This window comes from Strix uralensis, chromosome 31 (genome assembly GCF_047716275.1).
Source record: "Strix uralensis isolate ZFMK-TIS-50842 chromosome 31, bStrUra1, whole genome shotgun sequence".
Classification (NCBI taxonomy): Eukaryota; Metazoa; Chordata; class Aves; order Strigiformes; family Strigidae; genus Strix; species Strix uralensis.
In genome coordinates, this window is record NC_134002.1 from 2,518,679 (window position 1) to 2,534,801 (window position 16,123).

Here is a 16,123-nt window from a genome sequence, read left to right on the forward strand (position 1 = left end):
CACAGGGGACTCTCCTGGGACCTGGGCAGTTTATCACTTTTAAATGATAGAGATATTCATAGAATCCTAGACTCATAGACCAGCCCAGGTTGGAAGGGACCTCGACAGGTCATCTGGTACAAAGGGAGCCTACTTGAGATTATCTAGAACCCTGGGCAATTGCTTCTTGAAAACCTTCAGTGATGGGGACGCCAACACATCCCATGCGGAGTTTCTTCCAGTGAATGATTGTTCTCACTCCTTTGGACTATCTCCAGTCTGTCCACGTCTTTCATTAATCGTGGGGACCAGAACTGGACACAGTACTCCAGGTGGAGCCTGACAAGCGCTGAGCAGAGTGGGATGATCCACTCCCTGTCTCTGCTAGTAACGCCCCTGCGGATGCAGCCCAGGAGCCTGTTTGCTGTTGTTGTTGCAGCGACGCACTGCTGGCTCATCTTCAGCTTGGTGTCCCCCAGGAACAGGTCCCTTTCAGCAAGGCTGCTCCCAGCCACACAGATCCTGGCCTGTGCTGGGCTCTTTGGTTATTCCCACCCAGGGGCAGGACTTTGCTAAACTTCAGGCTAAACCCCTTTGTGAAACTTCATCCTGTTCTTGCGGGACCATTCTTCCAGCCTGTCCAGGTCTCTGTAAGATGGCTCTGCCTTCCGACGTGTCCACCTCACCATCCAGTGTGGTGTTGTAGCAAACTTTGTGAGGGTGATTTCAACCCCATCCTCCAGATAAGTTAGGAAGATGTTGAACAGAATGGGGCCCAGTATGATTTCCTGGGGGATCAAGATTTTTAGCAGCCTCCAGCCTGAGTAAAAAACATTGTTCACCACCCTCTGAGTGCAGTCTGTTAGCCAATTTCCTACCCATCTCGCAGAGCATCCCTCCAATCTGTATCTTTCCTGTTTTTGCAGCAGAAGGCTGTAGGAAGCAGTGTTGAAGGCTTTGCTGAAGTCCAGGAAAACAACATCCACTTCTCTCCCCATGTCAACAGAAGATGTTATTTAGTAGAAGAGGGTGATCAGGTTACATTGACACAATTTGCCCTTGGTAAATCCGTGCTGGATTTTCCCAATCACCTCCTCCATTTGATATCTGATATTTGAAAGATTCCCCAACAAAATCCCTAAAACAGTCCTCATGGCTTCTTCTCCCCATGGCCATGCCACTTTGGAAGCTCCCCCAACATCTGACCACTGCCCAGACCCAGCCGTGTCCCATGTTGGTCTTTGCAGACAGCCTTGCTCCAGGGACTGCTGGGGTCTGGGCCAGGAGAGAGGCCGGGCAGGGCTGGCCATTGCCCCCATCCAGGCACTGAGACCAGCAGGAGGATGGAGATGGTCCTGCAGAAAGACTCATCCATAGCCCTGGGGTGAGCAGCCAGTGCTGGAAATGGCCAATGAGAGAGGCTGGGGGGTGATGAAGGCCCTGGGCCACCTTCCTGGTCTGTCCATGCCACCAAGGGCACAGACCAGCCTCTTCTCTCCTGCACCTGCATGTCTTCGATCCCTTCCACAAGCCCTGGCTCTGCACTACAAATGCCCTGGTCTGAGTCCTCAACCTGTGTGGTCACACAGTGTGAGTTATATGCTGGTGATTTTCTCTCCCCAGTAATTTCCATCCCAGCCCAGCTGCCTCCAAGCTCTCCCACCTCCCCTGCCCTCTCTCCACCTCTCTCCACAACAAAGCCCAGTCTGGGCTGGTCCCAAGGCAGTGCCCACTGCAGGGTGCTCTGGGCACTCACCCCACAGCCTCAGCCCCTCTGAAGGGCACAGCAGCTCCTCGGGGACAGGAATGGGTCAGCCCCAGAGATGGGAGGCACCCATGGCACAAGGAGAAGAAGGTCAGGGGCACCCTGCATCCCCTGCTCTCCTCTCCAGCAGATCCTGAGGAGTCTGCAGACACTCCGTGCCGTCCCCTCCCATCAGAATAGTACCAGATGCCTGAGGCAGTAAAGGCAGAAAGGTGTTTTCATTCCCGTTTATTCCTGCCCTAGTAAGGATGGATGCCAGAAGAACAGTTTGTGGGTGCATTTATTTTGCTTAAAGACACAGAGTGCCTGGCTCCTCCTTTACACAATGACCATGGGTCTGACAAGACAGGAGAATACTGATGTGGGAGGGAAAGACTAATGGAATTTCTTGTAGAACACATAAGCACAAAAGGAAAAAATAAAAAAAATAACTATATAAAAAAGGAAAGACATGTTTAGGTTGTCATAGAGTGGGAGCAACTTGTAGAGAAATGAGAGTCTATGGCTGCCATAAAACGTCCAATCAGTTTCCTCAGGGCATCCTTGATCTCCTGGTTCCTCATGCTGTAGATGAGGGGGTTCAGTGTTGGAGGTACCACTGAATACAGAACTGCAACCACCAGGTCCAGGGATGGGGATGAGATGGAGGGGGGCTTCAGGTAAGCAAACATGCCAGTGCTGATAAAGAGGGAGACCACGGCCAGGTGAGGGAGACACGTGTAAAAGGCTTTGTGCCGTCCCTGCTCAGAGGGGATCCTCAGCACGGCCCTCAAGATCTGCACATAGGACATCACAATGAAAACAAAACATCCAAATGTTAAACAGGCACTAAAAAGAAGCAGCCCAACTTCCCTGAGATAGGAGTCTGAGCAGGAGAGCTTGAGGATCTGGGGGATTTCACAGAGGAACTGGTCCAGGACATTGCCTTGGCAGAGTGGTAGTGAAAATGTGTTGGCCGTGTGCAGGAGAGAATTGAGGAACCCAGTGCCCCAGGCAGCTGCTGCCATGTGGACACAAGCTCTGCTGCCCAAGAGGGTCCCGTAGTGCAGGGGTTTGCAGATGGCAACGTAGCGGTCATAGGACATGATGGTGAGGAGAGAATACTCTGCTGTAGCACAGAAAAAGAAAAAAAAAGAGCTCTGTGGCACATCCCAAGTAGGAGATGTGCCTGTTGTCCCAGAGGCAATTGTTCATGGCTTTGGGGAGAGTGGTGGAGATGGAGCCCAGGTCGAGGAGGGAGAGGTTGAGGAGGAAGAAGTACATGGGGGTGTGCAGGTGGTGGTCACAGGCGATGGCGGTGATGATGAGGCCGTTGCCCAGGAGGGCAGCCAGGTAGATGCCCAGGAAGAGCCCAAAGTGCAAGAGCTGCAGCTCCCGTGTGTCTGCGAATGCCAGGAGGAGGAACTCAGTGATGGAGCTGCTGTTGGACATTTGTTCTCCCTGGGCATGGGGGAGTGTTGAAAAAAGAGAAAACATTGACAAGTTAGGGCAGATTTCTTTGAGTCAATCCTAAACACCCCCTCAAAATGACTTCTTTTTCTTTGGGGGAGCTTCATTTAACTCCTTTTTATGAGCTCAGGTTTGTGCTGCTGAGTGAGGGCACTTTCTTTAAAGAAGCAGAAGACAACATCTCTCGCATTGCTTTCAGATGGAACCCGGGGGAGCCCTGATCAACAAAAGCGCTCCCTGTACCCTCGTGCAGAGTTAGGAGAGCTGCTCTGCCCACGAGTGACCTACTGGTCACCACATAGGTGCCCTGTGCTTATTACACTTATCTCTGCTGGAGGATAATCTCACTAGCACCGTATCTGAAGAAGAAACTGGGCTTTTGTGAGCTTAGAAGTCTCCATTTTCAAAGTCCATTTCTCCAAACTCTTCTCTCCTTTCTCATGCAGTGAGGAGAGAATGATGAGGAGGGGTGGCCTGACTCTTCGCTGCCTGGAGATACCCCTGCAGGAGCTATTTGTTTCCAAGCCTTCCCCCTGCCAGTGCTCACAGCCCCCATCCCACCCGCTGTGTGCTCAGCTCTGCCCTGGAGACCCCTCCTGGCAGCAGGGCCCTGCCCAGGGGCATCTCCCTGTCAGCAGGTCCTAAGGACTAGGTCAGATAAGCACTGATACTGCAAGCAAAGGTGGTGCTGGTGCTGTCTGTAGGTAGAGGGGTGGGTGAAGGCACTTTATGTGGCTTCTAGCAGATCCGCTGATCCCCCAGTGAGTCACTGATTTATTCACTTTTGGCAGCATCTTTCTATGTCACTCTCAAGGACAGCCCTGGGCACCCCTGGCTGCACCCGCGCCTGCACACCCCTGCAGCCGTCCCCGGGAGAAGGCAGCCGCCATGGCCTGTCCCTCTGACAGTGCAGCAGGGAAGCCCTGCTCTGGAGCACGGCCTCCTCCTCCAGACACCAGGGAGATTCCTGGCGGCTGTGCCGGCTTCACCACAGCACCTTCAGCTGCATTGCCCTGCACCCACAGACTTACTGTGTCAAGGGCTGCGAAGATTTCTCCTCCAGTGAGCTCTCAGCATCCTGCCACTGCCGTCTGCCTTTCCCCTCTCTGTGCCCGGCTCCTCTGCCCTCGGTGCCTGCAGGCAGTGCCCTCAGCCCTGCTGCGCTTTGCAGAGGAGCTGCTCCTGGGCAGAGCTGTCTCTCTGCAGCGCTGACCACTTGCCCTCAGCTCCCTCTGTCTCAGGAGCCCGGCCCAGCTCTGCAGCAGAGGACCAGCCCAAGGCATTTTAATGACCCCTCAGGTGGGTTTGATGATGTGTCTCTGAACATCAGACACTCAGAAGCTGCTGAAGAAACCTCTAAAGAAATCAAAGTTAAATTCAAACTGCAAAGTTTCTTGTGGCTTTAATGGGTCCCACTGAGGGACACTGTTGACAAAGCCTCCCCAGGCTCCACTTAGAGCAGAAATGTGCAGGCAGTGATGGCAGGTAGGGAAAAGCAAAGCAAAGGTGGCTCTGATGCTGAGGAAACCTGCATGTGTTTCATGAAGCCAAAGGGCCAAGCCCTGACCCCATTAACCAAAGAGCCAAGCCGTGACCCCCAGCCCCTGGGAAGGGAGATCCTGTCCCTCACCCATTGCTCAGGGCTCTTCCTGGGGCAGTGGGTGATGGAGATGTGCACCTGCCAGGCTCCTGAGTAGGGACAAGGGGGCAATGAGGCCCCAGTTCTGCAGGGGACTGTGCCTCCTCATAGGCATCGGTGGCAGAAAGAACAATCATAGACACACGAAGAGATTGCGTTTGTTGGGTGCTTTCACCTTTTCCACAACTGTCTGTCTTCTCCACCACAGGCTGTCCTATGGTACTGCATCACCTGTGCCTCTTTCCCTGCAGGTTGTACTCACCCACCCCGCTGTCCCACCTTTCTCTCACTCAAGCATCTTCCTTCCTTTACTGATATCTCACCATCTTCCCTGGCTCTTCCTTGAAATGTTGGGTTTTGGTTTTTGAAATCTTCCAAAAGCCTTCCACTGCTCCAGACTCCTTCTGGGTGATCTGTTACACTGCAGCACTGCTCTTAGAGTGAATACTTTTTCTCCCTGTGTACAGCCTGGACTTCCCCAGCTGCCCTTTCTGGAGTTATTTCATTCTCATGCTGTTTTCCACTATGAAGTAAAACTCCACCATCTCTGAAACCTCTCTTCAAGCACTCTCAGGTTACTCCTATTCTGTCTGGAGTCTCCACACCAGTAAGCCCAGAGCGTTCAGCCTCTCTATACTGGTCATGTGCTTGAGGCCTCCAAACACCATCTTGGGAGATGTCTGGGAACCCTCCAAGGTGTTTGCAGATGAAAGCATAGTGATCATAGTCCAGGAAAGACAAAGTGAGACTTTTTACCAGCACCTGTAATGGCAGGACAAGGGGCAATCGTTTTAAACTCAAAGAGGGTAGATTTAGATTTGTTATAAGGAAGAAATGTTTTACGATGAGGGTGCTGAGACACTGGACCAGTTTGCTTGGAGAACGTCCAGGGAGGTGGCATCCACAATTTTACTGGACAATGTGTTCCTGTGTCTTTCCACCCCCACAGTAAATAATATCTTCCTTATAACTAATCTAAATTTTCCCCTTTCAGTTAAAAGCTTTTACCCCTCATCCCATCCCTACAATGCCTGATAAAGAGTCCCTCCCCATCTTTTCTGCAGGCCTCCTTTAAGTACTTGAAGGCCTCTAGAAGGTCTCCCTGGAGCCTTCTCTTCTCTGGAATGAACAATCCCAACTCTTTCAGCCTGTCCTCATAAGGGAGGTGCTCCAGCCTCCTGATTATCCTTGTGGCCTCTTCTGGACCTCTTTGAGAAGGTCCATGTCATTCTGATGCTGGGGGCCCCAGAGGTGGACACAGTGCACAAGGTGTGGTCTCATGAGAATGGAGTAGAGGGACAGAATCTCCTCCCTCAACCTCCTGGCCACATTTCTCTTGATGCAGCCCAGGAAACGGTTGGCTTCTTGGGCTGCAAGTGCATGTTGCTGGCTCACAGTCAGTTTTCCATCTGCCAACACCCCCAAGTCCTTCTCCCCAGGGCTCTCAAACCACTCTTTGCCCAGTCTCTGTTTGTGCTTAAGATTACCCTGATCCATGTGCAGGACCTTGCACTTGGCCCTGTTGAACTTCATGAGGTTTGCATAAGCCCAGCTCTCCATCCTGTCCAGGTCCCTCTGGATGGAACATCCCTTCCCTCCAGCGTGTCAACTGCACCACACAGCTCGGTGTCGTTGACAAACTTGCTGAGTGTGCACTCAATCCCACTGTCCACATTACCAACAAAGACATTAAACAATGCCGTTCCCAAAACTGACCCCTGAGGATGCCTCTTGTCACTTGGACATTGAGCCACTGACCACAAGCCTTGGACTGTGACTGCCCAGCCAGTTCCTTATCTCTGAGTGGTCCATCAATCAAATCCATGTCTCTCCAATCTGGGGGTCTGGTACTGACAAGGCCATGGGGCTGGACCCAGAGGGGAAGTTGCCCTTTATGGGAGAGAGCAGCAGGAATGTGTGGAGCTCTGCCTGGGGATGGACAATGAGTCAGCTGAGAGCTGAAGGGTCATGGGCAACATTGTGGTAGGTGGATGTCTGCTATGGACCCCCTGATGAGGAAGAGGAAACAGATGGACATTCTTGATTCACCTGGAAGAAGCCCTGGTCCTCATAGCAGAACTAAACTATCCCAATATTTGGTGAAGGGGCAACATACCCAAGTGAAAGCCATCCAGAAGATTTTTGGATTTATTTGACAACATCATACCAACAAGGGTGACTGAAGAGGCAGTGAGGGGAGGTGTCCTGCAGGAAATGAGACTTAGAAACAAGGAAGAGCTGGTCAGGGATGTAACAGTCACAGGTGGAAAAGTAGAGTTGAGGCTACTGAGAGAAGGGAACAAGGCCAAGAGCAGCACTTCAGTGAGCAGGCTCTGGCCTGATGAGGAACCTGCCTGGAAGAATTCCATGTCACACAACGCTGAAGAATTTCCCAAATTAAGACACCAACTTAATCAAAAGAGAGGAAGATAGCAGGGTCTACAGATATAGGCTCTGCTTACAAAATAAAAAGCCGGAGTTAGATGCCAGACAAGTACAAGATTTAGAAATGGAATTACAGATTTTAGAAAATTACCTTGAGAAAGGTTGAAGAGCAGCTCAGTTTCTAGCAGAGCAGCATATAGTCACTAACACCAGTGACAATAAACGCAATGCATTCCCTGCAGTCTGGGAACTCAAGAGTAAGTCTTGGACAGGATCCATAGGTTCTACTGGGAAGGCCCAGGTTCCTGTGGGCTGGCACCATGGATCCTGGTACCCTTGACAGCAGATTCTTGGGGATGACCCACATATGAAGAGGCCATTGGGAACCTGAGATTGGATTGTGCCTCAGAATATTCAAGGAGAATCTCATCAAGCTCCTCCATGAGCTGAGGCAAACACTCTGAGCAGAGTGAAGGACAGTGAGTGCTGGCCTAACACGAAGAAGGATGTAGATCTCTGGGGTAGGAGCTGTCTGTCTTGTGCCGTGACCAGTGCAGATTACACTGGAGTAAAAGCCCCAGCCCAGCACCAACAGAGTGGAGGCCCACGGCCACACTGGAAGACTGATTTGGTGGGAGCTCTACCAGTGACAGCTTGAAACACCAAGTGCATCTTGGTAGTAGCAGATCCTTTTAGTGAATGGACAGAAGCCCCCTTGCAAAACCAACATGGTTGCCACCACTGCAGATCTCCTGTTGAACGCTGTTATTTCTTGCTGGGGTCTGCTCCACAGCACTGAGTCTGATCTCAGCACCGACTTTGTGGCAATAATTCTGCATGAGCACTGCAAAGCCTGAACGCGACACGTCCCACCCTGGCTCTGCCAACGCGTGGGGCAGGGGAGAGGGAAAGTCCAGTGAAGGGGCTGGGTTTGGCTGTTGAATGTGGGGTGCAGCAGCGATGAGGAGTCAAGGGAGTGAATGGGGAGACACAGGGAAAGACACCACAACTTGTGATGTTGACTGTGAGAACACTGCTGTTACAGGTTCCTGATTGGCCAGCAGCTGACCCCAGTAATTTGGGGACAAGACACCTATAGCAAAACTGCTCATCCCAGCAGACAAGCAGGGACAGAGAGGAAGGGGAGAGTCAGGCCAAGGGGAGCTGGCTGGAATGGGGATGGTTATGAGGTCACTTCCACTGCAGAAACCTGCCTGGCCCTTGGTAGACATGCTGGCCAGCAGGCATTGTGAGGTCATCCAGCACATCAGATAACCCACCCAACAGAAATTACATCTTCAGAGAGGGGAGGGGGTGAGGCAGAAGGAAGAGGCCCACCTGGGTTCTGACTCTGAGGGCACTTCTGCTACTGGGACCTGACCAACCCTGACAGACAGAAGGGCAGGCAGCGCTTATGGCCACCCTGCTCAGGATTAGCCCTGAGATGGGTGAAAAATCTTTTCCTTATCTCCAGGTTGAACATCCCCTCTTTCACCCAACACTCATCTTCCACCCTCTGAACATGCACCATGGTGCAGACCCTAGTTCTCTATTCTTTATGGCCTCCTTGTAGGTGCTGCCAGGCTGCACTGAGGTGCCCCTCAGCCCTCCCTTCTCCAGGATGAACAAGCCCTGGTCCCTCAGCCTCTCCTCACAGGAAAAGTGTTCCAGACCAGGCCTATCTTGGGGGCCATTCACCAAACCCCCTCCAGCTTGCCAACATCATTCCTGTCCTGGGGGTCTGAAAAGCGGATGCAGTAACCTGGACAATTGTATCGGGTCTGGCTGAGCCAGAATTGGTTTTCCCCTGTAGCAGCCCTCATGGTGCTGTGTTTTATGCTGGGAGCTGGCAGGGTGTTGATAGCACACTGGTGTTGTGGCTACTGCTGAGTAGTGCTTACACAGCACCAAGGCTCTTTCTGACATTTCCCCCCCACAGTGGGACGGGGTGGGCAAGATCTTGGGAGGGGACACAACCAGGACAGCTGACCCGAACTGACCAAAGGGATATTCCATACCATATGACGTCTGCTCAGTATAAAGCTGGGAGAAAGGAGGAAGGGGGTGGGGTCACCCTTGGTCCTCCGAGGCAACCACTACGCGTATTGGAGCCCTGCTTCCTGAGAAGGCCCGACATCGCCTGTTAATGGGAAGTAGAGAATAAATCTGTTTTCTTTTTTTTGCTTCCGCGCGCGGACCTTTGCTTCGCTTTGCTTATATTAAAACTGCTGTTGTTTTACCCACAAGGGTTGTTTTGTTTTCCTATCTTATTTTCTTTCCCTTCTTTGCCCTATTGAGAAAAAAAGGGGAAAGCGGGGGGAAGTGATAGAGCGACTTGGTGGGTACCTGGCATTTAGCCAAGGTCAAACCACCACAAAAATGCCCTCTCTTGATCTCCTGGCCGTACTCCTGGCCATCAAGCCCTGGGGGCAGCTGGCCTCCCTTGCTGCCAGGGCACATGGCTGCCTCCTGCCCAACCCACCAAGACCTTTCCCACGGGGCTTCTCCCAGCCAGGCAGTCCCCAGCCTGTGCCATTGCCAGGGGGATGTCCTGCAGGGTCACACACTGGCACTTGTCCTTGCTGCATTTCCTGAGCTTCCTGCCAGTACGTGCTCTCCTGCTCGTTTGGCCCTTTCCCTGAGCACTGAGGCCTGGAGACCTTTTCAGTGAAGTCTCAGGCAAGGATGGTATTGAGTCCCCCAGCCCCACCTGTGTCTGCTGCTGTTCAATCACCCTCCCCACTCAGCACCAGCCCTGCATTTCCCTTGTTCATTCTTGCTCTCTAATGAGTCATTCAAGCTCGTCTTTTTGCTCTTGTCTTTCCTTGCCACCACTGGTTCCAGGCAAGCTTTGCCTTCCTAAAAACAATGAAGTCAATCTCTATAAATTTCTCCTTTGTAAACTGTCCTTGCTGTCACCTCCTGGCAGCTGCTTCCTGGCACCTGCAATGTCCCTGCACAGAGTCACAGCCCCCCACAGAGAGACAGCCAGCCCTGTCCCTGCAGTGACCCTGCACAGTGTCACAGAACCTTTGAGGCTGGAAGGCAGCCAGCTTCCACCTTCTCTATGCTGCCTCTTCATGCTTCATTTTAGTCAGCAGCTCCTTTCTCATCCCTGCCAGCCTCCTGCCACCTTTGCATGACTTCCTGCATGTCAAGGTGGAGTCTTCTGGAGCTGGAAGAGATCCTTGACCATCAAACAACTCTCTGCACCCCTCTTCTCTGCAGGGTGGTATCTCATTGGATTCTTTCAATCAAGTCCCTCAGCAGGCCAAAGCCTGCTCTCATGAAGCCTTGTTCCCTTCTCTCACCAACCTCAGCTCTACTTTCTCAACCCTGACTGCTCCATCCCTGACCACCTCTTCCTTGTTTGTAAGGATGAAGTCCCACAGGGCACCTCACCTCACTGCCTCCTCAGTCACCCTTCTCAGGACAAGCCAACAAGCTCCAAAAGCAGCCTGTGTGGTTTGCAACTTGCTCTCTTGCCTCTTCAGCAGATATGGGGATAGTGTAACTCCTCGGTGAGGATCAGGGCCTGCAAACATGTGGCTTCTTCCAGTTGTCTGAAGAAGGCTTCATCTACTTCCTCTTCGTGAGCAGGAGGTCTGGAGCAGACATCCACCTACCACAGCATTGCCCATGTTGTTCTCCCTCTCATGTTGACCCCTCAGCTCTCAGCTGACTCCTCATCCATCCCCAGACACAACTCCAGGCATTGCTGATGCTCTCTTCCGTAAAGGACAATTTCCCTTCTGGGTCAAGATCTATGGCCTTATCAGTACCAGATGCCCGAGACCCCACAGTTTCTCCATGATGTGGTTTGGTCCACCTTACTCCTCCAGTAGTTACTTTCACACCCTCTGGGCTCTCTAATGTCCACTCCAGACTTAGGCTTTCAAAAATACTGGGCTGGTTTCTCTGGTTTGATGTTTGCTACTGGTTACACCCACTGACATACACAGCAGCATGACATGTACACGCACCAGTCTCGCAGGTTGCTAGTGCCTCAGTGAACAATTGGAAGAGCAATTGATGACATCTACCTGGACTTGTGAAAGCCTTTGACACTGTCCCACACAACATCTTGTCTCCAAATTGGAGAGACATGGATTTGACAGCTGGACAACTTGGTGATAAGGAATTGGCTGGACAGTCTCACTCACATCATAGTGATCAGTGGCTCGATGTCCAAGTGGTGATCAGTGACGAGTGGCGTCCTCAGGGGTCGGGGTCGGGACTGGCACTGTTTAACATCTTTGTTGGTGACATGGACAGTGGGATTGAGCGCACCCTCAGCAAGTTCACCACTGACACTAAGTTGTGTGGTGCGGCCGACACACTGGAGGGAAGGGATGTGCCATCCAGAGGGACCTGGACAGGCTGGAGAGATGGAACTGTGCAAACCTCATGGAGTTCAACAAGGCCAAGTGCAAGGTCCTGCATATGAGTCAAGGCAATCCCAAGCACAGATACAGGCTGGTCGATGAATGGATTGAGATCAGTAATGTGGAGAAGGACATGGGGGTAGTGGTGGATGGAAAACTGACTCTGAGCCAGAAATGTGCACTTGCAGCCCAGAATGAGAAGTGTGTCCTGAGCTGCATCAACAGCCAGTACAGTGTTGTTGAGGGGGTGTCATGCATCCTGTGTTATTCTGTGATTCCATGAATCTTTCCCTCGGAGAGCTCTTTTGGAGACAGAATAGACAGAGGAAGAAGGAAAAATCGAGAGGCAGAATTAGAGGTATAAAATGCACCAGTATAAATACGGCAGCTCCTCGGAGGAACGTTTCTCCACTCCAACCATTGGTAGGAAATCTATCAGACAAATTTGATGAAACAAGCTGACTTCTATCTGCTCAGGGACTGGGAGATGTTTGGGTACAGCATCATGTGGTCAGTTGTGTCTCAGAACTCCTAATCCAGCAGGAAGCCAATGGCTGTGAAGGGGGCTGTGAGGTCACTTGTGCCTGTGGAGGTGATAGGCCACAGCAGGACCATGGCTGAGAAGGGGACTGTGAGGTCACAGCCGGTAGGTCAGCCCTTGACTCAGGGCTGGGAGAGGTGCTTTTAAGCTCCCCTCTGCCAGCGCCTCTGCCAGGCCAGCAGAAGGCATAAAGACAGGGCACTGGGGGGAATTAGTGGACACCAGGGTACTGGGCTGGAGGCATTGCAGGGACAGGACTGTGTCGAATGCAAGTGAGGATTAAAGGAATCCAAGTGGAGGGGACATGGAGATTCCAAGCACAGTGGTTGGTGGGGACAGAAGGAAGAGGACTGCAGAGGACAAAAACAATGAGATTGGAGAGTGTTTGGGAGTGGGGGATCAAGGAAGGGGATCTGGGGACACTGCTGCAGTGGACAGGATGAAAAGCAAAAGACTGAGGGGAAAGACAGAAAGAAAGGCATCGGAAGGGATCAAAGGGAGGGGATTTGAGGACCCCAGACAGGACATGAAAGAGATCCCGGGGACAAGATGCCTGAGGGGACCAAAACAATGGGATGGAGTTGCATAAGAGGGATGGACGTGGTGGCATCAGGACAAGAAATCTGTGGGGGTACTCCCAGGGAAGAGACGGGTCCAACCATTCCAACAGGAACTTGGGCTCTGGGCACAAGAACATTAATTGTGTGGGAAGCAGGGGGGGACATGGAATTGTGGAGGGGAGAAAGCTGCATTGCTGGGGGCTGGAGGTGCAGGGGAGCCTGCAGGAGCCCCTGCCTTGGGAAAGGAGAGGCCAAGGCAAGGGGATTCATGCTCATCACTACAACTTTGTTCTGCAGGAGACCTGATGTCGTCCAGCAAAGACCCATCCCCAGCCTTAAGCCCCTCTGCATGGCACTGGGGACTCACTTAAGCATTTTCTAGGTTGCACAGCAGGATGGGGAAGAGCAGGGCCATGGTGAGCACTGCAACCTTCATCTTCCTCTGCAGTGTGGTGAGTGTTGGGTGAAGTTGGAGAAGGTGAGGGCAAGATAGGATTCCTCCTCGCGCACCCCCAGCACCCACGCCTAGAGCCCCCAGGGCAAAGCCAGGCCTGGCAGAGACACCAGCCCTGGCAGCAGAGTCACCCCCTCATCCAGCATGGATCCAATCACCTTCCCTGGCATCAGACCAGCTTCCTCCATGGGGCAGCTGCACATGGAAGGGCCCAGGAACCTTGGGGTGGTGATGGGGGGTGGACAGAGCACCCCTGACAGCTGGACAAGTCGTGGGGAACTGTGCCAAAGGCTGTACACAGATGACATCACTCAGATGACATCCGTAGATCTTCCCTTGTGCACTGAGGTAGTCACTTTCTTCATAGATGACCACTAGGGTGGTCAGGCAAGACTTACCCTTGGTGAAGCCACACTGGCTGTCTCCAATCACCTCCCTGTCCTCCATGTGCCTCAGTACAGCTTCTAGGAGGGTCTGTTCCATGATCTTCTCAGTCACAGAGGGGAGGCTGACAGGTTGGTAGTTCCCAGGGTCCTCCTTTCTACTCTTTTCAAAAAGGGGTGTAATGGTTCCCTTTCTCCAGGCACCAGGGACTTCCCCTGACTGACGGGACTTTTCAAAACTCATGGAGAGTGCCTTGGCAACTACATCAGCTGATTCCCTCTGGACTCGTCAAGTCCCACAGACTTATGTATGTTCAGTTCCCCAGGTGGTCATGAACCTGATCTTCTCTTACAATGGGAGGGACTTTGCTCCCCCAGTCCCTGCCTTGTGGTCCATCCATTCGAGAGGTGTGGGAAGAGAGGTTGCCAGTGAAGACTGAAGCAATAATCTTGTTGAGTACCTCAGCCTTCTCCTCATACATTGTTGCTAGTTTCTCAGTCCTGTTCATCATGAGGGTACACTTTCTTTTACCTTCCTTTTCAGGCTGATGTACCTGTAGAATCCCTTCTTATTCTTTGCATCCCTTCCCAAGGTCAGGTCCAGCTGTGCCTTGGCCTTCCTGACCCCATCCCTACACAACCCAGCAGCGTCCCTCTACTCATCCCAGGGTACCTGTCCCTGCTGCCACTGCCTGTGCATTTCCTTCTTGCCCTTTACTTTGACCAGCAGGTCTCCACTCAGACATGCCAGTCTCTTGCCTTCCTTGCCTGATTTCTTATACCTGGGGATCGATAGAGGTTATTCTTCCCCGCAATGCAGGACTGGCCACTTCTCCTTCTAAAACTTTAGAAGTTTCTGTTGGCTGAATCCTGGAGTATCTCAAAGGCCTCCTGGACTGAAGCTCCATCTTGCGAGGTGTTCATGTTTGTGTGCAAGTGGCTCACCCTGATTGTGGTGAGGCATCAACACAAGATCACAGGATAAGAAACTGCAGGACACCACAGCTAATAAAAGGAGTTGCTGGTTTTGTACTGACCAAGGCAGGAATCAACATGACAACCTCTTAGAAACACTCTAGGAGGGCAGGAAGCCAGCAAAGCCAGGGGCAGTGGGGAAAGAATAGAGTTGGGCTGGGAGGTAAAAGAAGGAAATAGAAAACCAAAGGTTAAGCTCAGATGTGATGAAACCTGCATCAGAGTTTCCCTGCCGAGCAGCCCCGTGGGACAAAAAGCAACAGTTGTTTGCTCCAAAATTATGTCTGCTCCCTTCCATGGTCATGGGGAATGTAAGTGCTCTCCGTGTCACCAAGGGAAGAGCTGTGGTGGAAGGAAATGTACCATCACTCAACCTGGAAGGAACCTCGGGAGGTTTGTAGGCCAAGCACAACCACTGTCATTGGAGAAAGGAGAAACGAGGTTTGGGCTGTTTTTATGTTGGGTTGTGGGAGTGGGAAACACAGGCCTCTATAGACACGTGTCCAGTAGTGATCTCTCCAGGAGCTGATCTTAGATTCTCCTTCTAACCAGGAGCTGGTCCTGGGATCCCCTCATTCCTCCAGTACTCCCACACACAGAGAAAAACATACACAGATACACCAATGTCTCTCCAGCACAGAACCACTGAGGCTGGAAGGCAGCCAGCTTCCACCTTCTCTGTGCTGCCTCTTCATGTTTCATCCTCATCCATACCAGCCTCTTCCCATATTGCTTGACTTCCTCCATGTCTGGGTATACTTTTCTGGAGCTGTAAGAGGAGATCCTTGACCATCAAACACCTCTCACCACTTCTCTTCAGTGTCCTATTCCATGGGATTCTTCCAAGCAGGTTCCTCAGCAGGCCAGAGTCTGCTCTCCTGAAGTCCTGCTCTTTGCCTTGTTCTCTTCTCTCATGAGCCTCAGATATACTTTCTCATCCCAGACTGTTACCTATTTGACCAGCTCTTCTTTGCGAAGAGGCTAGTCGCACACTGGCGTTGGGAGAGGGGTGAATAGCCCCATACATCAGGACAGGCTGGGACCTGATCGGCTGAGCAGCAACTCTGAGGAGAAGGGCCTGGACACTACAAGCATGCCCTACGAGCAAGGAGAGGATGAACACGATGAACAAGGGCAGCTGCCTACGGGGCTGCATTCGGAGGAGCATGGGCCACCCTGACAACCTGAGTTACCATCCCCCTCCACTCAGCACTGGTGTGGCCCCACACACATGGGTGAGTCCCAGGGTGTGGCTCCCCATTGTGGAGAAATAGGGAGGACCTGGAGAGTGTTGAGTGAAGGTCTGCCAAGGTGGGGTTTGGGACCTGGTGCCCATGAGCTGTGTGGGGTGGCTGAGGGACCTGGAGTTTTTTGGCCCAGCAGTGTGGAGGCTCCAGGCACTATAGGAGTAGCCTGAGAGTGACTGAGGGGGGATTTCAGAGATGATGGAGCTTTTCTTTGCAGTGAGATACATCATGAGAAAGAACTAATGTCACACAGTGCAGCTGGGGAGGCCCAGACTGGACACAGAGAAATGTCACTCGAAGGGCAATGCTGTGGTGTAACAAGTCACCCAGAGGGAGACTGGAGCTGCCCCAGGCTTTGTGT

General features: G+C 52.2%; 1 protein-coding gene across 1 annotated transcript; it reads right to left on the reverse strand.

Annotated features, from left to right (window-relative positions):
* Window positions 1-2,199: 2,199 nt before the first annotated feature.
* Window positions 2,200-14,052, reverse strand: LOC141936071 (olfactory receptor 14J1-like). The gene is made up of 3 exons (XM_074852798.1): window positions 14,002-14,052; window positions 13,556-13,643; window positions 2,200-2,852 (listed from the first exon to the last, which is right to left on the reverse strand). The coding sequence occupies exons 1-3, from the start codon at window positions 14,050-14,052 to the stop codon at window positions 2,200-2,202; spliced, it is 792 nt and encodes a 263-aa protein (XP_074708899.1).
* Between the last annotated feature and the right edge of the window lie 2,071 nt (window positions 14,053-16,123).